This window comes from Spermophilus citellus, assembly GCF_964194105.1.
Source record: "Spermophilus citellus genome assembly, chromosome: 3".
In the NCBI taxonomy this organism is placed as follows: Eukaryota; Metazoa; Chordata; class Mammalia; order Rodentia; family Sciuridae; genus Spermophilus; species Spermophilus citellus.
The window spans coordinates 52,055,914-52,079,128 of record NC_138184.1 but is presented as its reverse complement, the minus strand read 5'-3'; the positions used below and the strand labels follow the sequence as shown (position 1 = coordinate 52,079,128).

Sequence of the window (23,215 nt, the reverse complement as noted above, 5' to 3'; positions counted from 1 at the left end):
CTTCAGACTTGGGACTTTTTTGTGGGGTGAGGTAAGTACCAGGGATTGAATTCAGGGGCACTCGACCACTGAGCCACATCCCCAGCCCTATTTTGTATTTTATTTAGAGATAGGGTCTCGCACCGTTGCTTAGCGCCTCACCATTGCTGAGAATTGGCTTTGAACTCGGGATCCTCCTGCCTCAGCCTTCCGAGCTGCTGAGATTACAAGCTTGCACCACCGCGCTCGGCTTGGGGCATTTTTTTTTAAACAAACGCTGTAGGTTCAGTGCCAGCCACTCTTCTAAGTCCTTTCTAGGTACCCAAACTGCACCAGTCAACCTTATAACCCTGTGATAGAAGTACTATATGGTCGACCCCATTTTCCAGATGAAGAAATTGAGGCTCTTGTGCGGAGGGGTTACTAAATGGGGAGGCTACACAGGTATTAACTAGTGGGACCTGAGCCCAGGTGTGGCGTTTCGGGATCCCATACCTGCGCGTAGCTTTCCATGAGGCCTGTGGCCATCAAGGGTGGAAGAGTAGGCGGGGGGGGGGGGGGGGGGGGGCCGGGACTCGGCGTTCTCCGGGGGATGCTGGAACCCGGCCTAGGAGTCCTCCCTCCAGACGCTCACGCGCGCCGCCTCATACCTGGGCAAGGATACCTGTTTGTGTCCCTGTCCCCTCCCTCCCTGTTGGCGTCTCCGCGCCTGCCCCTCCGGCCGCCGCCGTAACCAGATCCCCGGCGGGGTTTGGGCTGCTGGCTCGCGTCTCGGCGGCGGAGTCGCTCGCGCTCCAGGCTGCGCAGCGGCGGTGCGGGCTCTGCAGCGGGGCGCGCGGGGCATGGCGCAGAGGCTGGGCGAATGGGCACGGGGACCCGCCGAGGCCACCGGGCTCTACCGGGCGGTGCTGCTCAGGTCCGGTAAGTGGGGACCACGCCTCGCAGCCCCTGATCTCCAAAGCTGGAGAAGCGAGCGACAGGCGTGAGGCGCGCAGCCCCCCGGGCAACCCTTGGCGGAGCGCGTCTGTCCTCGATCCTTGCCCTGCGCCCTCCCTCCCTTCCCTTCCGTCATTCCTGTCAATTACTTTTTTATCCTTCCCCCTTTTCCTCTTTTCTTCCTACATTCAGATCCTTTCGGGGGATCTGTCCTTAGATAGATTGCTTTTTTTTTTTCACAATATCTGAGAACACACGCGCGCGCACACTCACGCACACACGCGCGCACATACCCACTCTCCGTTTCTCGACTGCAAAAGTCCTGCGAGGCTCTGCTCCCGGCTGATCTCTGCGACAGACTCCGCCCGCGCACCGAGGCGTCGGACCGCGTGGGAGATGTGGGGCAGGGATGCGGAAAATGGGCCCCGCGGGAGCCGCCCGCAGCGGAGCGCCGAGCGCTTGGGCAAGGGACGGTCACTGTGCCATGGGCCATTGCACGAGGGGGAGGAGGAGAGCAAGTTACAGGCAGGTGAGGAACCGTTTCTTCTATTCTTGTGCGTGCAGCGATTCGGAAGGAAACACGGTGGTTTTATTTTTCCCAGGATGGGGATTGGGTAACAGGTGGTTCGTCTTTGCAGTAACCACGTATTAATTTTCTACTCGGGACAGTAAGAGTTTGAGTTTTTTTTTTTTAATTCGGTAAATGAAGTAAGCGAATGTATACTCAGTGTCAAAATAATTTAGAAAAACATGGGGATGTAGGAAAGTGGGGCGCAGTAAACGTTTGTGGGGTTTTCTTCCAAATACGGGCTTGGAGAAACGTTTGGGGAAAATGGAGATCAGCCTCGGACTGGAATCCCTGCCACTGGGGATAAGTGATTGCTAAGTGTCAGGGAACCTGGGCTCACGGGCCAGCTGCACTCGACGTTGGGCAAAGAGTCCTGCCCGCCGACAGAGCCAGGAGGCAAAGGCGCGAGGAGGCGCGTCCGCCGCTGGGCCAGCTGGGCCAGCAGGGTCCCCTGCGCTGAGTGGCCGGGACTCCCTGCATTTCTTCCCAAGACCCGCCTTGCCCCGGGGGCGGGGGAGCCCGCCGCCCAGTAGTGATTGGAAATCTTGGAACAAGGCTTCTCTTAAGTCCGAAAACAAGAACTGGACAAGACTCGAGGCCCGGCGGCGCCTTCCTGGGGGAGGGTCTCCACTGAGCCGGGCGGGCAGAAAGGGAGGAGCCCTGAGATCAGACGAATCTGATTTCAGATCCCGGCTCGGCTGATGGCTGCGCAATGCCCGCTGCCTAAGTGTCCCCACCCAGTTCTTGTCTTCTCACCAAGTTGCGGATGTGGCAGGTCCCAATCCGAAGAACCTGGGCTTCCTCTGGGGCTTCCCCTGGACCTGGAGCACCAGGGGCGAGCCTCTTTTGAGCTTTCAGACCATCCAGCAGAGTAGACAAGTCAGAGTCGGTCTCGGGGGCGACCTGCTGGTCCCCTAGCTATACCACACGCGGTTACAAGCCAGGACGCGGGCCAGAGGCTTCCTTGAAGGAGTGAGCGCCCCGTGATTGGAGCACTTACTATAAGAAGTTCATTGTGGCATTTAATCTTCACGATTCTGTTGGGACACAGGTTGTCATTTCCATTTCGTAGACGAGAGGACTGAGGCCAGAACTTGAACAGCTTTTTAGGAAGAGACCTTCCACACCTTCTATGGGCTACAAAGCATTTTTTTTTTCTTATACCGAGGATTGAACCCAGGGACGTCTAACCACTGAGCCACATCCCCAGCCCTATTTTATATTTTATTCAGAGACAGGGCCTTGCTGAGTTGCTTAGGGCCTCTCTAAGTTGCTGAGGCTAGCTTTGAACACGGGATCCTTCTGCCTCAGCCTCCCAAGCCACTGGGATGACAGGCCTGCACAACACTTTCAAACTTAAATTCATCTATGCCAAAGCCCACACATCCTCAGAGAACAGTAACAATGATGGTCACTTGTTATTGCCACAGAATCTCTACCCAGTGCCATACACCTGTTATCTCACCAACTGTTCATTCATTTATTTATTCATTCCACTAAGGGTTAGCAGCCTCTGCTCTGCACTAGGTTTTATGCAAGGCACAGGGATATCAATATCAATACAATGGGCATGTCTGTCAGTTCAGGGAGGTGAGTCATGTTATGCTCTATTGGACATACAAGGAAATGGAAGCTGGGATGGCAACATGACTTGTCTAAGGTCACATAGCTAATTGGGGTAAAGCTGAGATTCAAAGCTAGGGCCGAGGTACGTGCCTGTAATCCTAAGGGCTGGGGAGGCTGAGGCAGGAGGATGGAGGGTTCAAAGCCAGCCTTAGCAAATTATTGAGGCCCTAAGCAACTTAGCAAGACCCAGTCTCTAAATAAAAAATAAAAAGGGCTGGGGATTCAGCTCCGTGGTTAAGTGCCCCTGGGTTCAATTCCCAGCACCAAAAATTTAAAAAAAAAAAATTAAAAAAAATTCCAAAGCTAAGGCACCTCTAGAACCATTTCCCTGGGTCTCTTACATGAAAGTATGGGACCAACTTGGCCATTTAGTGGAGGGGTGAGCAGCTCTCTTTCCTTTCTGAAGTCCCCAAGGAGGAAAGAACAGAATTAAACCCAAGAGGGTGGCTGTTTTCAAGTACAGTGGCCTCAATTCGTGCATCAAATGATATTGCACTTTGGGGAAAATGTTCATCCCAAATTATTTCAAAATAGCTTCTTATTATGAAATGAAAACATGCTTCCATAACTGTCTAGGGAAATTGAGAATAAAACAGGGGGAAATGTAACCCATGATGCCACTAACCCCAAGCAGCCACGGGTAACATTTGGGGATATCTCCTTCCATTCTTTGCTAATCATCTTTTGTGTGTTTGGTTTACACTGTTCAGATTGTTGTGACTCTAGTCTTTAATCCTATTTTTTTTTCATTTGAACAAAAATCTTTAATGCTCTTACATGGGTTATCAAAAAAAAAAAAAAAACTGCTTCTACTTAGGCAAATGCCCAAGTCTAGGCAGGCATTGTACAAAGGGCCTTCCATACCCTGTATTCTTTATTCCTCAAAAGAACCTCTGCTCCTAGGCTGGGCGTGATGGCACATACCTGTAATCCCAGCAGTTTGGGAGGCTGAGGCAGGAGGATTGCAAGTTCAAAGCCAGCCTCAGCAACTTAGCGAGGCCCTAAGCAAATCAGAGAGTCCCTGTCTCTAAATAAAATACAAAACAGCGTTGGGGATGTGACTCAGTGGTGAAGCACCCCTGGGTTCAATCTCCAGTACCAAAAAAAGGTTAAAAATCTGCCCCAGTTCAGAGATGAAGAAACAAGGTCTCTGAGCTGTCCAGCCATGGAGCCGGGATCAGTATCTCGGTTGACACCAGGACCCTGCTCTTAACCACTGAACTGGAAGGGTCACCTCTGTGGAATAAGTCCCTCCTAGAAAGCTATGCAGTCCTTGAGTAAAAGTCCATCTGAGGTGTCTTACCTACACCCCACCCGGAGCTCAGGCCAGGGTCCTGCTGGGGAGGAAAGTATCTCTCTGCACCGTGGGCCAAAGGATATCTCCCCAGGTGCCTGCACCTGTCCTCTGCAGCCAGGGGACAGGCACAGCCCCCAGCCCTGCTTCTGCCAGTTAAATGTGAATTTCAGAAAAACATTTTTTGGGGCCATTAATATTTCCTAATTGCTTTAAAAAAATTATTGTTCTTTTTAGTTATTCATGACAGTATGAGTGAATTTTGACATAGAATATACACATGGAGTCTAACTTCCCACTCTTGTGGTTGGACATGATGTGGGGTTTCCCTGGTCGTGTGTTCATATATGAACACAGGAAAGTTCTGTCCCATTCATTCCACTGTCTTTCCTATTCCCATCCCTCTCCCTTCCATTCATCCCCTTCTGTCTAATCCAATGAGCTTCTATTCTCCCTTCCTGCCTTTTATGGTGTATTAGTATCCACATATCAGAGAGAACATTTGGCCTTTGTCTTTTGGGGGATTGGTTTATTTCGCTTAGCATGATAGTCTCCAGTTCCATCCAATTACCAGCATATGCCATAATTTCATTCTTCTTTATGGTTGAGTAATATTCTATTGTGTATATATACACACCACATTTTCTTTATCCATTCATCTGTTGAAGGGCACCTAGGTTGGTTCCATAGCTTAACTATTGTGAATTGAGCTGCTATAAACATTGATGTGGCTGTGTCACTGTAGTATGCTCATTTTAAGTCCTTCGGGTATATGCCCAGTTGGAATAACATTTTCATGTAAGCATGTTCCAAATATTGCATGGGATAAAGTTAAAATAAAAGATTATTTATGGCTTATTCAAAATTCAAATTTAATTAGAGTATTGCATTTTTATCTGCATCATCTGGCAACCACAATCAGGAATTCTGGAAGTCTGCTTGATATGACAAGCTGTGGTCAGCCCAGGTTCCCCTCTACACACACACACACACACACACACACACACACACACACCAACACACATCCCTCTGCCTATCCCTAGGTCCACTACCCTGTTTTTATCTGGCTACAAGCAAATTAAAATGTACATGGAGCCAAGCATGGTGGCACACACCTGTAATCCCAGCAGCTCAGGAGGCTGAGGCAGGAGGATCCTGAGTTCAAAGCCAGCCTCAGCAACAGTGAGGCCCTAAGCAACTCAGTGAGACTCTGTCTCTAAATAAAATACAAAATAGGGCTGGGGATGTGGCTCAGTGGTGGAATGCTTCTGTGTTCAATTCCCAGTACCCCCCTAAAAATATATATGAGGTGGGGGACACCCCAGAGTCCTTTTGCACCTTCGAAATCAAATTAGTTAGCCTAATCCCAGCTGGGTTGAGGACTAGCTTTCTAAAAAAGGACTCTTGGTTCTTCCCCTCCCGCCCCCCTCTCCCGTGTTCACGCTTGAAGTCCCTGCCCTGGGTTAAATGCTTCCCAGTTCAAACTTGTTGTGCTGGGGACTCAGGGTCCTTTAATAATCTCTCCACAGATCTCATGACAAGGTTTTCTGCCAATACAGCTTCTCCCCCCCCCCCCCGCCGCCCCCGCCATGTCTTTTCAACAGAACATGTTTGGGGCCGTGGGGGAGGAAGGGGGTTCTGTCTTGTGGGTGGCTTTTCAGAGACCTCATTGAGGCCTTGGACATTGAAACTGAATACAGGAAGTTTTGAGTTGCTATGGAAACTTCTTGTGGATGCTCGTGGGACCCTGTGAGCTGCTCTCAGCTTGGTGACAAGAGGGCAGAAAGGAAAGAAAAGCCACTGGAGGAGGTTTTTCCCTGCAGTGTGCGGCCCTAGCCCACACTGGATGCAGGAAATTTCCCTGGGGCCCCTCAAAATTGCCTCCTCTGGTCTTCACTGTCCCCCATCCTTTTGGCCTCTCTGGTCCCTGGGAAATCAGATTTTAACAGGACAAGGAGGAGGGGCAGGGGCTCAGAGGGAGAGTGCTTCCTGACTTGTGTGGGGCACTGGGTTCGATTCTCAGCACCAAATATAAATAAATAAAGGTCCGTCGACCGCTAAAATAAAAAATAAAATAAAGAAACATACCAACCAAATGCAAAGTGAATCTTGAATTAAAAAATAAAATCTATTTTTTTTAAAAAAAAGGACAAGAAGGGATCTCAGCATCTAGGTCCCCTCCAGCCCATCACGGGGTGAGCAAGACTTCTGATCCCCAGGTCTCTTGGACTCCAGCCTTACCTTCTAGCAGAATGGGCCTCCAGAAAAGGCGCTTGAGTAGAATCAGGAGGCGGCACCTGGAGCTTGACTTCTGCCATTTCCTAGAGTGAACTCATTCTCTCCAGAGCCTCTATTTTCCCATATTAAAAATGGGCATAACTGGCTGGGCTCAGGGTACGCACCTGTAATCCCAGTGGCTCAGGAGGCTGAGGCAGGAGGATGGTGAGTTTAAAGCCAGCCTCTGTAATTTAGCAAGGCCCTAAGCAACTGAGTGAGACCCTATCTCTAAATGAAAAATAAAAAGGGCTGGGGATGTGGCTCGGTGGTTGAGCAACCCTGGGTTCAATCCCTGGTACTGAAAAAGAGCAGGGAGTTGGGGGTAGAATCATACTATATGTGACTCTGCAGTTTGACTTTCCCCTGTACATGTAGGGGACTTCCCTTTCAGGTCAATAAATAGACACGCTTATTGACTGTTCCCCTCAGGGGGTGCGGTGACATCTCTCATTGGTGGGGGGCGGGTTGGACATGGTGGTCATTGACTGCTGATCTGTTCCCCGGGTGTGCAGACCCACACAGCAGGGTGATGTCCTACAAGCTCAGAGATTCCAATGTTTTGGGTGACGTCGGGACCACCGTAGTTGCTGAGCACCTTGGTACTGGGACAGGAAGTCTAAGACAGGTAAGGTGAGGCCCCTGCCCTCAAGTCTGGTGGGTGGGTCTGATCTGTTTGTACCCAGGCTGGACTGTGACAAGGGCATTAGAGGGAGGAGCACAGGGGTCCCCACTGCCCGGGGAGCACGGCGTCTGCTCAGGTCTCCTTGGCCCTCCCTTCTTCTGGGGCAGCCATCGGGATCTTCCAATCAAGGGAACACAAATCACGGAAATGGAGGTTGTCGCTGGTATGGGGGCTCTCAGGCCTGGATTATAGGATTCTGTCTTCTCTAGGCAGTGACAAGAAGCTGTCAAAAGTCCCCCTGCCCCAGGATCCCTCTTAGTTCCCCCAAGGGTCCCAGGCATGGGGCTTGGTTCAGGAAAGCCCTTGTAAACCCCAGGAAAGGCTGGAGTCATTAATCTGCAAAGTGGGACAATGCATAGAAAGTCCCATGGGAACGGGTGAAGTTAAACCAGGGCAAGGTGGGAAATGAGGAAGGCTGTCAGTCAAAGGAGTTCTAGAAAAGCTGAATTTAGAAAGAAAAAAAGGACCACACATTGTTGTATGCCTGAGGATTTGTGGCCCACTAAGTTTCAGTGGCCCCAGAAGAGTCGGGTTGGCAGGACCTGCCTTGGCCTCCCTGCCTCCACCCCATCTCCTGTCCCCCTCGCCCCAACACTGCGGGCACAATGGTCTTCCATCACATCAGCTAAGCCCCACCTGGGGCTTTGCTCTGAGCTGTCTCCACATCCTGGAAGGTTCTTCCATGTAACAGTCACATGGTCAACTCCTTGTGAGTCAGTCTCCCTCAGCCTCTACCCTCCCCCAGTTCCCAGGCCCTCCCTGTTCCCTCACCCAGTGTCACTCTCAACAGAGTGTATGTTACAGTGGACGTCTTCTTGTGCATCTCTTTAGTTATTGTCTATGTCTCCCCTTGAACGTGGGTTCCCTCAGGACAAGGATACTCTCTGTCTCTTTCACAGTGTATCCTCAGCACTTCCAATGGTAACAGGGATACAGTAGGTCCTCAAGAAGTGTTTGCTAGCCAGGCACAGGGGCGCACAACTGTAATCCCAGTGGCTCGGGAGGCTGAGGCAGGAGGATTGCAAGTCCAAAGCCAGCCTCAGCAACTCAGTGAGACCCTGTCTCTAAATAAATATATAAAGAGGGCTGGTGATGTCGCTCAGAGGTTAAACACCCCTGGGTTCAATCCCTGGTGCAAAAAAAAAAAAAAAAAAATGTTTGTTACATAAACAAATAACACAGGCCAGATAGAACCAAAACTGCATTTCAAATGCCTCTATTCAAGTTTGATGTGTGTCTGGGCCTCATCGCCTTCCAGCCAACCAAGGCTAAGAAAATAAAGTTGGGGTGAAGGCCCAGTTTAACTGGTAGATGCCAGCTGCCTCACTGGGGGACCAAGGGTAGTGCCAAAAGCTAGAAAAGTTCTAGATTTTCAAGTGAAAGCTGATTGTGAAATGAGGAGAAGGCCTCCATTATCTGTGAGCACCCAGGTTGACCTTGGGTCCCTGCAGAGTGCTTTTTTTGGTGGTGGTGGTGGGGGGGGATATCAGGGATTGAACCCAGGGACCCTTAACCAATGAGCCACATCCCCAGGCCTTTTTGTATTTTATTAACTCACCAAGTTGCTCAGGGCCTTGCTAAGTTGCTGATGCTGGCTTTGAACTTGGGATCCTCCTGCCTCAGCCTCCCTAGCCACTGGGATGTCAGGCGTTGGCCACCTGCCGGTGCGGGGGTCCAGTTCTCTCTGCAGAAGTCCTGGCTGAGCACAGTCTGCCGGCCTTCCCTTTCATCTCCTCTGTCACCTCCCAACCCCTGTGTGATTCTCCACTTTGGAAAAACATGCAGCCCCAAGGCTCAGGGGCACTGATTACCAGGACTGACCCAGGAGCCTGCCAGGGCCCAGACATTGTCCTCTGTCACTCTCCCACACTCTCCTACTGGCTTCTCTGCAAAGTCTGGAAAAAGTTCAGAGTAAATAATGCACAGGAAGTTCCTGACCAGGTGCTGAGCCAGTGTTGTGTCCTTTCCCCTCCCTGCACCCCTGACACCCCAAGGCCATTTTCACCTGAGAAACTGGGGGGGGGGGGGCGGGGGGGCTGCAGGAAGCCTGGCTTCCCCTGGCCCCGGGGAAGAGCTGCGATCCTCGCGGGCAGAGCCGGGTCTGCAGCCGGGGAAACTCCTCCCGGGAGCCGCCTGCTCAGAACACGGTCTCCATCAACGCGACAAAATGGGCATTTATTTGGGCCTCTGAGACGGGTGGCTCGGACGCGGCGTTCCGCGGGGATCGTGGTGCAAGTGGCCGAGCCCGGGGCGCCCAGCCGGTTACTATAGCAACGGTTCCTTTTTATTGATACCAGAATAAACAGGAATGCGGAGGGGCCTCCCGGGTCGGGTCGCCCCGCGCAGCGGCCTCGGGGTTAAGAACCGCCCTTGGGAGGCGGCCCTCCTCCCGCTCAGGGACTTCCCGGTGGAGCGTGGGACCTGGCGACAGCGCTCCCGATCTGCCTTCTCCGGGACCAGGAGCAAGAAGTAAGACCACGTCTCTCCTGGTCAGTCCCCCGCGGTCCGGCTGGGTGCCGTCCTGGGAGGGAGGAGGTGAGGGGGCGGCTGGGGAGCCCTGGAGCGGGTGTCCCCCGGGCTGCGCAGTTTTGAGTTTGGATACCTGGGCTCTGTCCCCAAATCGGTGAAATGCTATGGGGTCGCGGGGACTGTGCCTCCTGACACTCTAGGTTTGGGGAAAGGAGGCAAAGCAGGCATCCAGACAGGGCTATGTTCCTGTTGATCTTTGGCTTCTCAGTACTTGGGGGGAATCTGAATTAATGCATAGGAATGACCTCACCTAAATCTGTGATCACACAGCACCGGGAATGGGGTGGTGGATTTGCTTAACAGCTGAATGACACAGCTGAGAGAAGACAGGTTGGGGCATCGGACAACTCAGACTGCTCGATAACCTCTCTGAGCCTCAGTGTCTTGGTCTCAAAAGAGGACAATGATATCCCCCACCTCCTCCCTCCATCGGTCAGGAGAATTTCATGAGACTCAGCTACTAGGTGTTCAGCCCCCCCGGGGATGGCACCGTGGTGAGGTCACTTACATGGTACCAGCCTGCCTTCCTGGTGAATTTGGCTGTAACATGTTTCTGAGACTGAGCCAGAAATCAGGTGCTAGAGGATTGTATGTATGTCCTGTTTTGAAACTGCTACCAAACCCCATGGCTTCTGACCTGGAGGCAGCCCCCAGCACTCATGTCTCTAGGTAGCTTTGATTTTTTTTTTTTTTTTTTTTTTTTTTTTTGGTACTGAGGATTGAACTCAGGGGCACTCGACCACTGAGACCCATCCCCAGCCCTATTTTGTATTTTATTTAGAGACAGGGTCTCACCAAGTTGCTTAGTTCCTCACTTTTGCTGAGGCTGGCTTTGAACTTGTGATCCTCCTGCCTCAGCCTCCTGAGCTGCTGGGAATCCAGGCATGCACCACTGTGCCCAGCATGTGACTTAGATCTTGGGTGGCTCTCTTAGCTCTGTGGATGCAAAGTACCTGCCAGTTGGAATGGCCAGCCTCCTGTCACTGAGGAGCCAGCAGGAAACCTGGTCTGCTGGTGCCTGTTCCCTGCTTAACCTTATAACACGTTGCACAGCTCTTCCTAAGAACCCTCTGGGTCCAGCCCAGGACTCTGCTATGAAATGGACTCCAATGTCCACCCAGACCACCTCCTCACAAATCAGGAAGTTAGAAAGGACTGAGGCCAAGGGAAGTCTGTTTTGACTCTGTCTTGGGTCATTGCATCCAAATGGACAAGAAATCCTGAAGGGGTCCAGGGGCTTCTGGGCATCAGCCAGAGGCTGCTAGGAAATGTGGAGGTGCCTCCAGATACACTGGGCTTCAGTGGCCGGCCAATGGAAAACACAAATGGGCACTTGGCCTGTTGAGGGGGAAAAGACGAGAAGGCTCAGGAAATCCAGTGGCCACCCTTGCCACTGGGACTGAAGGCCCCTTTTACCCTTGCTGGCCGCTATTTTACAAGCCTCTCTTCTCCTCTGTCCTGCCGCCCTGTTAAATGCTGAGCCAGGACAGCCCTGAGCGTGGGGCGGGAGGGGGGGAGACTGGCCAGCAGCCCAAGGAGGGAAGGCCACCATCTGGTCATCTCCTTAACAGAGGCCAGCCATGGACAGGCAGGCCTGTGGGTTCTGTCTAAGCCAAAAGCTGCCGGGGCCAGCCAGGCGCCTCAGCAAATGTTTATATTTCATGTGGGTTAACAGTCCTCCCGTTGGCATCTATAAAATGGGCTCCCGCTACTTCTGCATTGGCTTTTCTTAGGCTACGCCTAACCCCGATTTCTCAACTGAAAAATCTTTTGCACCTGGAAGACAGAGACACCGTAGAAGAGCACTGAATTTGGAGTCCAAAGATCCTGCTTTTGCCACTTATTTGCTGCATATCTTGGCCTCACTGGGCCTTGATTTTCTCACTTAGAATAGCAGCTGCTTCCCAGGCTGATTATGAGAACCAAACCAAATGCCCAGGCAGGGCTCATCACAAAGCCCCTTCAGGACAGCCCTGGGCCGAGCACAACATGCACGTTATATCATTTCACCTTCCAAATGACCCCATGAGTAGGTATTACCATTATCCCTACTGTATAAAGGCCCAGAGAGGTCAAGCTATTTGCCTGGGATCACTCAGCTAGGAAAGGAGGCCACCGTGATTCAAACCTGGTCTGTCTCTTCTGAAACATTGCTGTTTTAACCATCTTGATTTACTGGTTTTTATGTCATTTGTTATAACTGATGTCATCAAAGATAACAGAACCATCAGGGAGGGGAGAGGCAGATAGAGGGGACATTAAGACCTTAGAGAGCCTGGGGTCTCACCGCTATTTGCAGGATGAACTGGGACCTGGAATCCCATCAGTATAGCCCCCTTTCTGTCCCTTCTTTACGGGTGCCCAGGAGGCACCCATGTTGGCTTCAAAGCTGTCACCCTCATATTAACTTGCCCATCTAGCAACCTGATGAGCTCACCCTGCAGTCAGGGATCCCAGATGAGCCTTGCCTGGTATGGGGCTGATGTTCTGCAGAGCCTCAAGCAGGGAGCGACAGGACCTCCTGGGTCATCAGCAGAACCAGGAAAGAAGCCAGCAAGGCGCCCTGGGTCTCTCCTCCAACCTCTTATTACACCCACCCTTGCAAGATGAAGTCAGCCGCACACTCTGCATATTAAGCGAGAATTATTTGCCCATTTTATAGTCATGTAATTCACTCCATTTAGTTGTCACCTTCTGGCTCCCTTGCCCAGTCCTTGAGCTCAGCAGTGTACAACCAGCATGATTCTACAGAAAAGAGTCCCCCAGAGGTTAGAGTTGCCCAAGATCATACCCCGGCTGAGAACTGTGCTCTTTCAGACCTGCTCCCAAGGACTCCGGGCCAATACAGATAAGCTTGGTTGCTTTGATTTCTTTGTCTAACTCCATGATTTGCAAAGATGGCTGGCTATTGGAATCACCTGGGAACTTATAAAACTCTCAAAGGCCACCAGGCACACGCCTGTAATCCCAGCAGCTGGGGAGGCTGAGGCAGGAGAATTGTGAGTTCAAAGCCAGCCTCAGCAACTTAGCAAGATCCTAAGCACTTTAGTGAGATCTTGTCCCTAAATAAAATATAGAAAGGGCTGGGGATGTGGCTCAGTGATTAAGTACCCCTGGGTTCAATCCCTGGCACCAAAAGAAAAAGCCTGTGTTGTGACAGATCTTTATATAGAAGTTTCATTTAATTAAATTAAAAGGAAGGCTGGTGCTGCAATTCTTAAGCCCTAGGGGTTCCTAGCACTTCCCTTCCGACCCCTGACATGCGCGTGTTCACAGCTCTCCTTGCCATCGCCCCCCACTCCCATCCCATGCTGTTTACCTAATTCAGCGTCTTGAGAGGCAAAGGCAGATTTTCCCAGCTGCAACTCTGGGCTAAAGAACCAGACACATCCCTGCCTCACCTAACACACTGGTGATTTAATATGAAGAGGGGAGAGGGCTTGGAGCAGATCCTTGAGCCGGGCATGGCCACTGATTGGACCCTGGGAGTAGGACTGATTCCATCATTTTCAGATCCTGGTGCCAAATAAAAATTCAGGGCCATTGTCCAAGATGTATTAGGCAGCAGCAGCAGCAGCAGGTTAAACAAACAAGGTCCCTCTTTTTTTTTTTTTTTTTTGGTACCCGGGATTGAACCCAGGGGCACTTAACCACTGAGCCACATCCCAGCCCTTTTGATATTTTATTCAGAGACAGGGTCTCACTAAGGTTCTTAGGGCCTTGCTAAGTTGCTGAGGCTGACTTTGAACTCTTAATTTGAGCCTTCTTGCCAGGGTGAGGCCTGACTCTGTAGCAGTCAACCCACTAGCTACTGGTGACCTATGGCCAGTCAGAGGATTTTCCTCTGGAATCTAATGGGAGAGATGGACAGACAGAGACCACCCACTGGAAATGAAGAAAACCAAAGTCATTTTTTTAAAAAATCCCCAAAACCTGCTGACAGTTTTCTCCACCAGAATGACCTTTTAAAAATGGAATCAGAAGCACAATTTCTCCCAGACTTGAACCCACCTGCCACCCTCTCTCTGAACATTCTGCCGCTCACTCTCCCCACCCCGGGCACACTGTGTCTTTGTGCTCTCTGAACAGGCCGGCTTGTTCAGGGTGCATGAGTCACAAGTGCTATTCCCCAGGCCCCAAGCAGCCCCCTCTTTCCATCTCAGCTGTCAGATTTTAAATGTCACCTCTCCAGAGAGGCCCTCCCGCTGCACCTGGCTGGAGATGGGTCCTTCACCAAACTCTACGGAGCCCGCCTGTTGCAACATCTATAACTGTTTTTATTGGTTTGCACGTGTGTGCTATCTACTGTCTGTCTCCCCCCACCCAGTGTCAGCTCTGTGAGAGTGGGGACCTTGTCATTCAGTGTCCCTCTGCGTGTCCAGTGTCTGCCACAGCACCCAGCAGATTATAGGAACTCAAACATTTAGGGAATGCATGACTTTTTAATGATCACATACTTTCTCCATGGTCATTCTGTTATGGAGACACTCTTGGTTTTGTGTCCTCATTTCCTTTCTGGCCACAGGACTGAATTCCCTCTCCCAATGCTTGCTGGGTATGAAAGTATGTTGTTGTTTTTTTTTCAAATGTTCATCCTGCCATCTCCTTCTCTAAAGTTGGACCGTTTATTTCTGTTTCCTGCTTTATCACATTGGCAACATACAGTTAGTTCTTTTAAAGATGGCAGAACTGGGGAAGTAGCTGGGGCATAGAGGGACTAAGGGGAGGGTGAACAGCCAGGGAGTCATGGTGGCTATTAAAGTGTAGTTTGCCAATGCTGAGAGCTGAGGATATGGGGAAGAAAGAGTGTAGCTGAGAACTATTCCGTTAGAGGATCAGTGGAACTTGGGAATGGAAATAGGCATCAAAAGGAGAGAAATCCAGTCACCGCACACACATACCTGTAATCCCAGCAGCTCAGGAGGCTGAGGCAGGAGGATTGAAAGTTCAAACCCAGCCTTAGCAACTTAGTGAGGCCCTAAGCAACTCAGCGAGACCCCATCTCTAAATAAAATTTTTTTAAAAAGGCTCAGTATCGCCATCCATCTGAGCTGGCAACCTAATGCTGGGTTCACAAATCTGACTATTCCAATAACTTAAGAAAATGGTGAAGAAAGCACACAAACACACAGAAGTACCTTTTCAAAATCTGGGAATGGCTTTGTGACTTTAGGGGTCCATGAAAGAGAGTGAGCCACTGGAATTCTTCATTATTATATAGGGGACACACAAGGGAAATTTCCATGGAACATTCTATCCCAAAAAGGGCAAAGGGGTAGGATTACAAAGGAATAGGTTAGTGTAGGTCAACCCCACCAGGGGACGCCCACTCCTGGAGCCACGCCTCATTATCTGAGTGGGGCTAAAAGTGCAATGTATTGTGGGGCGCAATAACTGTTTGGTACCCCTTTACTCAGGACTTAAAGGTGTGTACCTAGCTCTTGTCCAGAGCGTCTCCCAACAGCTGGGGATGTGGCTCAGTGGTTAACAGCCCCTGGGTTCAATTCCTGTTACCAAAACAAGAAAGTCAGGTATCCTGGTCAGGGTGTCACATTAGTAAGTGTCCAAGATCCACCTGAGAAGAGAACCCCTGCCCCGTGGGGACAGGTGGGGTCATGAACCTGGCTCTGATCAACTCCTTCATCCATCTCCGCAGCCTCAATGTACTCAGAGATCCAGAGGGAGCGGGCAGACATTGGGGGCCTAATGGCCCGGCCAGAGTACAGAGAGTGGAACCCGGAGCTCATCAAGCCCAAGAAGCTGTTGAACCCCGTGAAGGCCTCCCGGAGCCACCAGGAGCTGCACCGTGAGCTGCTCATGAACCACAGAAGGTAGGGATGGAGCTGGTTGCCCGGGGCCCAGCAAGCAAGCCCCTCCCTGGGCCTGCTGGGGCTGGGGCGGCCACTCATGGAAAGCAGGCATGGCCACCATCCTGGGGCTCCTGGAGGCTGAGGGGGGCTGAGGGTGCCTCATGTGATCACCAGAAGAGACTCTGCAGGTCTGATCCTCTGTGGGCCCCTAAGAGGCAGAGGGCCCTGAAAAGCCCCATTCTAGCCGGTCGAGATGTGGCACACCTATAATCCCAGCAGCTTGGGAGGCTGAGGCAGGAGGATCGAAAGTTCAAAGCCAGCCTCAGCATTTTAGCAAGGCCCTGAGCAACTGAGACCCTGTCTCTAAAAAAAAATATATATATATAAAAGGGCTGGGGATGTGGGTTAGTTGTTAAGTGCCCCTGGGTTCAATCCCTAGTACAAAAAAAAAAAAAAGAGAGAGAGAGAAATAAAGCCCCATTCTCCCTCCCAGCCACCCACTGCATGCCAGCACTCCAGATCTATTTGCTGAGAGCACACTGTGCACCAGGCACTGTACCCAGACCCAGGGTACAAGAAGGAATTTCCTGCCCTCACAGAGTGGGATAGACATGTAACCAGGTGGTGGGATGGGTACCCAGGCAGGGGAAGAGGGTCTGGGACTCTAGAAGAGAAAGGGTCCAAGATAACTTCACTGGGAGGTACTCAACAATCAATAGGGAGAGGGAGACTGAGGCTCCCCTCTGAGGCCTGGGAAACCCCTCCGCGCCCACGGTCCAGAACGGAGGCAACAGTGCCTTCATAGCTCCCCCTGCTGGCAAGTTCTGGTATTACAGTCACTCGTGATGGCCATTCTGGGTGTCAGGTGTGTGAACCCCACACTCTAGCAGATTTTCTTTTGTACATAGGGCTGGTTTTGGTTTTGCTTATTGTTGTAACATGAGAATTTTCTATGATTGCCTTTTAGGATGATCATTCCTTTTATTTTTTAATTTATTTTTTATTTTATTTTTTTTTCTGTTGTTGATGGAACTTTATTTATTTATATGCAGTGCTGAGAATCAAACCCAGTGCCTCCCTCAACACATGCTGGGCAAGCGCTGTCCCACTGAGCTACACCTGCAGCCCATAATCATGTCAACAAACATCAACACAATCAGAAATAGCATAAAAACAAGCCAGGAGAAATATTCGTAATATAAATACATTATATTGGGGGGGAGCTATATTTACAGAAAAATACTAATATCTTCACATCTTAATCCACAAGGAAAAGATGAACAAAAATAGGCCCAGTGAATTCACAAAAAGAGAACTGCTGGCTGGTAGATCTATCAAAAGCTGTTCCCTATAACTAATAATCAAGGAAACAAAGGAAACCAGATATTATTTTGTGCCTATCAGATTCTCAAATAGAAAGATTGGCTGGTGATGGTGGGGATAAAGAGATGCCCTCAGACACCGTTGATGGAAGCAGACATTGGGTAACTTTTCTAGAGGCAAATGGAAATATGTACCCACCCTCTTTTAAGCCTGACCCAACAATTCTACCTTTAGAAACTCGTCCTAGGGACTGGGGCTGGGGCTCAGTGGTAGAGCGCTCGCCTAGCATGCATGAGGCACTGGGTTCAATCCTCAGCACCACATAAAAATAAAATAAAGATATTGTGTCCACCTATAACTAAAAAATAAATATTAAAAAAAAAGAAAGAAAAGAAAGTCATCCTAAAAAAAGATCAAGAAAGAACCCAAAATCTGGGCTGTGCAGTCAGAGGGAGGGTGGTGGGATTGGTGTCACTGAGGTGTAGCCCTGAGACTGGGGGAGGTGGGAAGGAGAGGGGGTCTCCTAACGGCTCCCCCCACCCCAGGGGCCTCGGCGTGGACAGTAAGCCAGAGCTGCAGCGTGTCCTGGAGCATCGCCGCCGCAACCAGCTCATCAAGAAGAAGAAGGAGGAGCTGGAGGCCAAGCGGCTTCAGTGCCCCTTTGAGCAGGAGCTGCTGAGACGGCAGCAGAGGCTGAACCAGGTGGGTAGGGGGCACCCAGTCCCGGCCCCCGCCTCCTTCAGGGCTGTCTCCTGGGCCTGGGAGGAAGGTCAGCAGAAAGGACTTTGGATGAAAAATCTGGCACTGGCCTGAGCCTTCACTCTGCCACCCTGCTGTGTGACTTTGGGTAAATGGCTTCCCTTTCTGAACCCTGGCCTCTGTGCCAGCCCAGTACACTGCAGGCTAGTTCTGATGATCATAACTTGCCCTCTGAGCCAGGTGACATTACCAATTTGAAGGAGGCCCAGAGGCCAGGGATCTGAGTCTGCCTTTGTAAGGCAAAATAAATCTCATGCTGTCCCCGTGGTCCACCAGGCTGGTGGCAAAACCAATCCCCAGGTTGTTTCTGTGGGGAGGTCCTTTGGCCCAAACCCCCCACCCCCGTGGCTGTTGAGAACAGGAGTCTTCCTGGCCCCCGCCCAGTTCATATCACCACTTCTGTCTCCTTCAGCTGGAAAAACCACCAGAAAAGGAAGAGGAACATGCCCCTGAGTTTATCAAAGTCCGGGAAAACCTGCGGAGAATCGCCACCCTGAGCAGTGAGGAGAGGGCGCTGTAGAGTGGCTGCTGGGCACTGCCCGCCCTGCGCTCCCTGGCCCAGGCTCCTCCAGCCCCCTGCACCTGGCTGCCCTGGGCTGTCCTCGATGTTCACACCTGCTCCCGTAGAAATGTGTCCCCCCAAGAGGCCTGGCTCACCCTGGGAAGCTGGGGAGCCCGAGCTCCCACACTGTTCCTTCCGAGCATCCATGTCTCCTGCCCCAAGAGGAATTCACTGCCAGGAAAACCTTCTCCAAGGGACCCCTCCCTGATCCTGAGCCCTGCCCAGGAAACTACCCTGGCAGAATTGGAAAAGAAGGACAGATCCCCTCTGTGTCCTGCCAAGTCCTCCATTCTGCCCAGGACTGTCCACCGGGAGACTCCAGGGCCCCATGGGGCCCTGCCTCTCAGAGCAGCCCAGCTCCTAGGCCCAGAAAATTCTGGCTGCGGTTTTACCTGAGGTCAGGTGAGGAGCCGGTTTTACCTGAGGTCAGGTGAGGAGCCCATAAGCAGAGCTTAGCCTGGGGAACGCCTGCTTTGGAAGCCACTGAGCAGAGAAAGGCTAATCTGTCCACAATGAGCGAGGTCCCCAGGAGGTCAGATGGTGAGGGGGGAAGGGTACTAACCCAGACAGCCTTTTAGAGTTTGCAGGCTCTGCCCCATGCCCTGCTTGTTCCTCCTCCACAGCCCACCCTACCTGGGCCTTGGAACCACACCTGGCAGGGATACAGCATTCCCGGTCCCAGTTTAGAAAAGCGCTTCGAAAAATTTACTGTGCATACTAATCACTGGGGATCTCTTTTAAACACAGCTGCTGGGACTGGGTACAGTGGCACATGCCTGTGATCCCAGAGACTCTGGAGGCTGAGGCAGGAGGATTGCCAGCCTTAGCAGCTTAGCAAGGCCCTGAGCAACCCAGTGAGACCCTGTCTCAAAATAAAAAATAAAAAGGGCTGAGGATGTGGCTCAGTGATTAAACACCCCTGGGTTCAATCCCCAATACCCCCCCCAAAAAAAAAATTTAAAAAAAAACAGTTTCCTACTCCATAGATCTGGGCAGAGGCTTAGATTCTACATGGGTAATAAGCTCCCATTTGGCTGGGACTGCTGGTTTGAGGACCACCCTGAGCAAAACTGGAGGGTGCGGGAGGTGCTCAGTGGTTCAGATTAGAAACACCATTCAACTCCCATGAACCTCTGCCCTGGGGGTTCCCAAGGCCACCTCTGCAGCCCAAGGACTCTTGGTTCCTTATCCAGCCCACCTGCAGGGACTCCTGGCCCTGGAAGACTTTGGTTTAACAAATCCTGTTCGTCACAGTGACTGCTTTGTTCACCAGAGCTGCATATTATTGCCAACTGTGTTCCTTACCCGGTTGACCACACCATTGCGCAATTCTCGCCAAAAAAAAAAAAAAAAAAGAACAATGTTACCTTCTCTACAACAATGTGGAAAGCAAACATACCAAGATCTCCCCTAGGTTCCTCAAGGTACAAACAGTAGCTTCAAGACCCCACTGCCACATCTGTGGCCTGGCCTCCTCAGCGACTCTTTCCAGGCTGTCATGTAAAGAGACCTCCCCCACCTGCAGCCCCTCCAGGAAGTTCCCCTACTCTCCTTCCCCGAGGATCCCTTCCTGGGTGAGACCCAGATATTCTAACCTTTTTTTCCCTGATGAAGTTTTAAAGACTTAGAGAACAAACCAGGCTTGTTTGTTTTCCCTTGGAGAATAAAATCCCTGCCTCGGGCTTTCTAAGCCCTTCATTGGAGGTGACAGAGATGGGTTAGAAAATAAACCCTCTGGCTCCACAAGAGCTGCCCTTGGGACACCCTCTGATAGCTTGAAGCAAAGGTGGACCTACGGGAGAAAAGGGTTTATCCTGGTCGGGTTTCTTTTAAGTCACACATGACACTAGAGTGCATTTTGACCTATCACACATACATGGAGTCTAGCTTCCCATTCTTATGGTTGGACGTGATGTGGTGTTTCCCTGGTTGTGTGTTCATATAGGAACATGGAAAGTTCTGTCCCATTCATTCCACTGTCTTTCCCATTCCCACCCACCATCCCCCATCCTGGTCTTAACCCTAACTGGGTGGCTTGAGGGTGACTGAGATGCCGTCCTTCTCCTGTGGGTGGGCCGGCATAGGGTGTAAGGATAGGTACACCACCTGTGTGTGTGCGCATGTGCATAAGCCAAGCTTTAAAAATGTCCCTGAACGTGACTGTCCTGATGAGAATGTGGCAAAGTTATTCTAAGTGTCTCCTGGGTGAGACGCTGAAGATGCATGATTCCTACACAAAGCCCACCAGTTCCCGGAAGAAGTCACCTTCAGGGGTCAGCATGCCATTCAAACATGCAAAGAGAAGCAAGATAGAGTGTTCCAGATTGAGTAGGACCATCCAAGGGAGCGCCCGAGGTTCCACCCGGTGGTGCCCAGAGGTGCTTCTGGAAGAGGAAGCCCCAGAAACAGAAGGATCCTCAAGCACCGTGTCATTCAGGGGAGCCCCAGCAGACACCCTCGGTGTACTCCCCACTGGTCAGTCCCAACTCCATCTCTCTATCACCTTCCACCAAGGAGGCTATAATTCCAGATTCTCACTGTTCTAGTCTTCTTTGCAGTTTGGGGTGACGCTGTGACCAAGTATGGCTAATGACATTTAAATGGAAGTCTACAGGAGCTTCTGGGAAAGCTTACGCTTTTCTGATCAAAAGAAGCATAGCGAATTCCACGGCGCCCAGCTGGGTTCTCTTTTTCTAGACCTTTTCATTTAGCCCCCGGGCACCAGTCTGAGAGTTGGACATCACCAATTCAGTAAATATTTGTTGACTGCCCATTCTGTGCCAGGAAGCATACTAGGGGCACACTGGGCACAGTGGAGAGAAAGTGCCTGTCCTTCACCTGGATTACGGCTCTCCCTGCTACAGCCTTTGCCTCTACTGCCTGTTCTCAACAGAGCAGCCAAAATGACCCTGTTCAATTTTAGGCAGATCTTACCACTATGCACAGAGCCAACCATCAGGATCCAGTCCTTCCTGCAATCTCAAGGGTCCTATGTGTCAGGCTCCTTCTTAACCTCTGACCTTCCCCCCCATTCTCCCCATCACTCACGTAGCTCTGGCTGCCCTGGCCTCCCCACACTCTCCAGGTGCCGGGAAGATCCTTCCCCTTGGGAGCCACCGGGTCCACTCCCTTATTTTCTTCAGGTTTTTTGGTTTGGGGTTTTTTTGGGGGGTTTTGGGGGTTTTTTTTTTGGATGCTTATTTCTAAACAAGGTCCCATGTAAAATGTCAACATTGCTGGATATGGTAGTGCACACCTGACCTGTAATCCTAGTGACTCCGGAGGCTGAGGCAGGAGGATCATGAGTTCAAGGCCAGCCTCAGCAACTTACCAAAGCCCTAAGCCACTTAGAAAGACCCTGTCTCAAAATAAAAGTTAAAAGGTGTTAGGATGTGGCTCAGTGGTTAAGAGTGCCCCTGGGTTCAATCTCTGGTACAAAAAATAAAATAAAATAAAATAAAATGTCAACACCTACACACTTCCTATTGAAGGAGTCAAAGACCTGTCATTTCAATATGTCAAACTGGCATAGGAAACTGTAATAATTGAGCAACTATAACTTCAGAAAGGGATTCTTGACTTGTCTTTTTCTATGTAAAGCCATGAAGGTTCCCCTACCAAGGCAGGAAAAGGGCCTCGATCACCAGAGCCTGGTAACTGGGGTTTCTGTGAACCTGCATAAACACATTGGTTGAAGTAACTGTCATCTTCCACTGACTATGGGTCCCCATTTATATCTTGGTGTCAGCCTGGAATCACTACCCTCATCCTGAAACCCACTTGTCCCGTTATTCCTTTACAAATGTATTGTTCTTTGACTAAAAATGTATAAAAGCATCATGCATTCATCATTTCTCGGACTTCACACTTGTAAAGATCCTCATGTAAATTTAATAAAATTAAATCAACCAGCCTTGGGTTAATTTGGTTCCTAGAACCAGCCAGAGAGTCCACATAAAAACTAAGGGCAGCAACTCAGGAGGCTGAGGCAGGAGGATCCCAAGTTCAAAGCCAGCCTCAGCAACATAGTGAGGCCCTAAGCAATTCAGTAATTCTCTAAATAAAATATAAAAAAGGAGCTGGGGATGTGGCTCATCGGTTAAGAGCCCCTGGGTTCAATCCTCAGTACCAAAAACAAAAAACAAAACAAAAAAACCCTAAAACTCTTTCTTTTGCTCTGCTATTTCTCCATGAATATATTGTTCTTTATTGAACTTGATATATAAACCAGAGTTCTAAGCCACCACTTTGATTTGCTTTTTTTTTTCCTTTTTAATATTTTTTTTAGTTGTAGATGAACACAATATACTTTATTTATATTTAGGTGGTGCTTTTTGTTGTGGTTTCTCCCAGTTGACATGAGCTGCATGCATTAGTAAATTGTTTTGTCTTTATTGTTAATTTGTCTTTTGTTATAAGGGCCTACTCCAAGTACCACCTAGCTGGGGGTGGAGCTCAGTGGAAGAGCACTTGCCTAGCGTGTGCAAGGACTTGGGTTTGATCCCAGCACCACACAACTGCCCCCACCCAACCCCCAAAACACACACACAAAGGAAGAAGGAACGAAAGAAATTAGGCCCAGTATGCCTGAGGCCCTGGATTGGATCCCCAGCACGGCAAGAATAAAATCAATAACTCCTGATAGTTGAGAAAATTTTTATTTTCTTCCCTACAGTGTTGTTAACAATCATGCCAGTTTGTCAGAAAAACCTTCATATGTATATTTAGTTGTAGCTGGACACAATACCTTTAGTTGTAGGTGGACACAATATCTTTATTTTATTTATTTATTTTTATGTGGTGCTGAGGATCAAACCCAGGGCTTCGCACATGCTAGGCGAGCGCTCTACCACTGAGCCCGAGCCCCAGC

At 50.4% G+C, this 23,215-nt stretch overlaps 1 protein-coding gene across 4 annotated transcripts; it reads left to right on the top strand.

Annotated features, from left to right (window-relative positions):
- Positions 1-609: 609 nt before the first annotated feature.
- On the top strand, positions 610-18,747 carry FAM107A (family with sequence similarity 107 member A). 4 transcript variants are annotated; one of them, XM_081285954.1, is made up of 4 exons: positions 610-900; positions 15,548-15,722; positions 17,570-17,726; positions 18,196-18,747. In XM_081285954.1, the coding sequence occupies exons 1-4, from the start codon at positions 822-824 to the stop codon at positions 18,301-18,303; spliced, it is 519 nt and encodes a 172-aa protein (XP_081142080.1). In that variant the 5' UTR covers positions 610-821; the 3' UTR covers positions 18,304-18,747. The 4 variants fall into 4 exon arrangements, with proteins under 4 accessions (XP_081142080.1, XP_081142079.1, XP_081142082.1 ...); XM_081285953.1 differs by lacking the exon at positions 610-900 and adding an exon at positions 1,218-1,444; XM_081285956.1 differs by lacking the exon at positions 610-900 and adding an exon at positions 9,573-9,831.
- Positions 18,748-23,215: the final 4,468 nt, after the last annotated feature.

What these genes read in the sequence shown, in the direction of transcription:
- FAM107A (XM_081285953.1), top strand. Translation starts at nt 1,312, where the DNA reads ATGTGGGGCAGGGATGCGGAAAATGGGCCCCGCGGGAGCCGCCCGCAG. An exon ending in GGAGAGCAAGTTACAGGCAG is followed by an intron (nt 1,445 to 15,547) that starts GTGAGGAACCGT and finishes CCATCTCCGCAG; the next exon opens with CCTCAATGTACTCAGAGATC. An exon ending in GGCAGCAGAGGCTGAACCAG is followed by an intron (nt 17,727 to 18,195) that starts GTGGGTAGGGGG and finishes TGTCTCCTTCAG; the next exon opens with CTGGAAAAACCACCAGAAAA.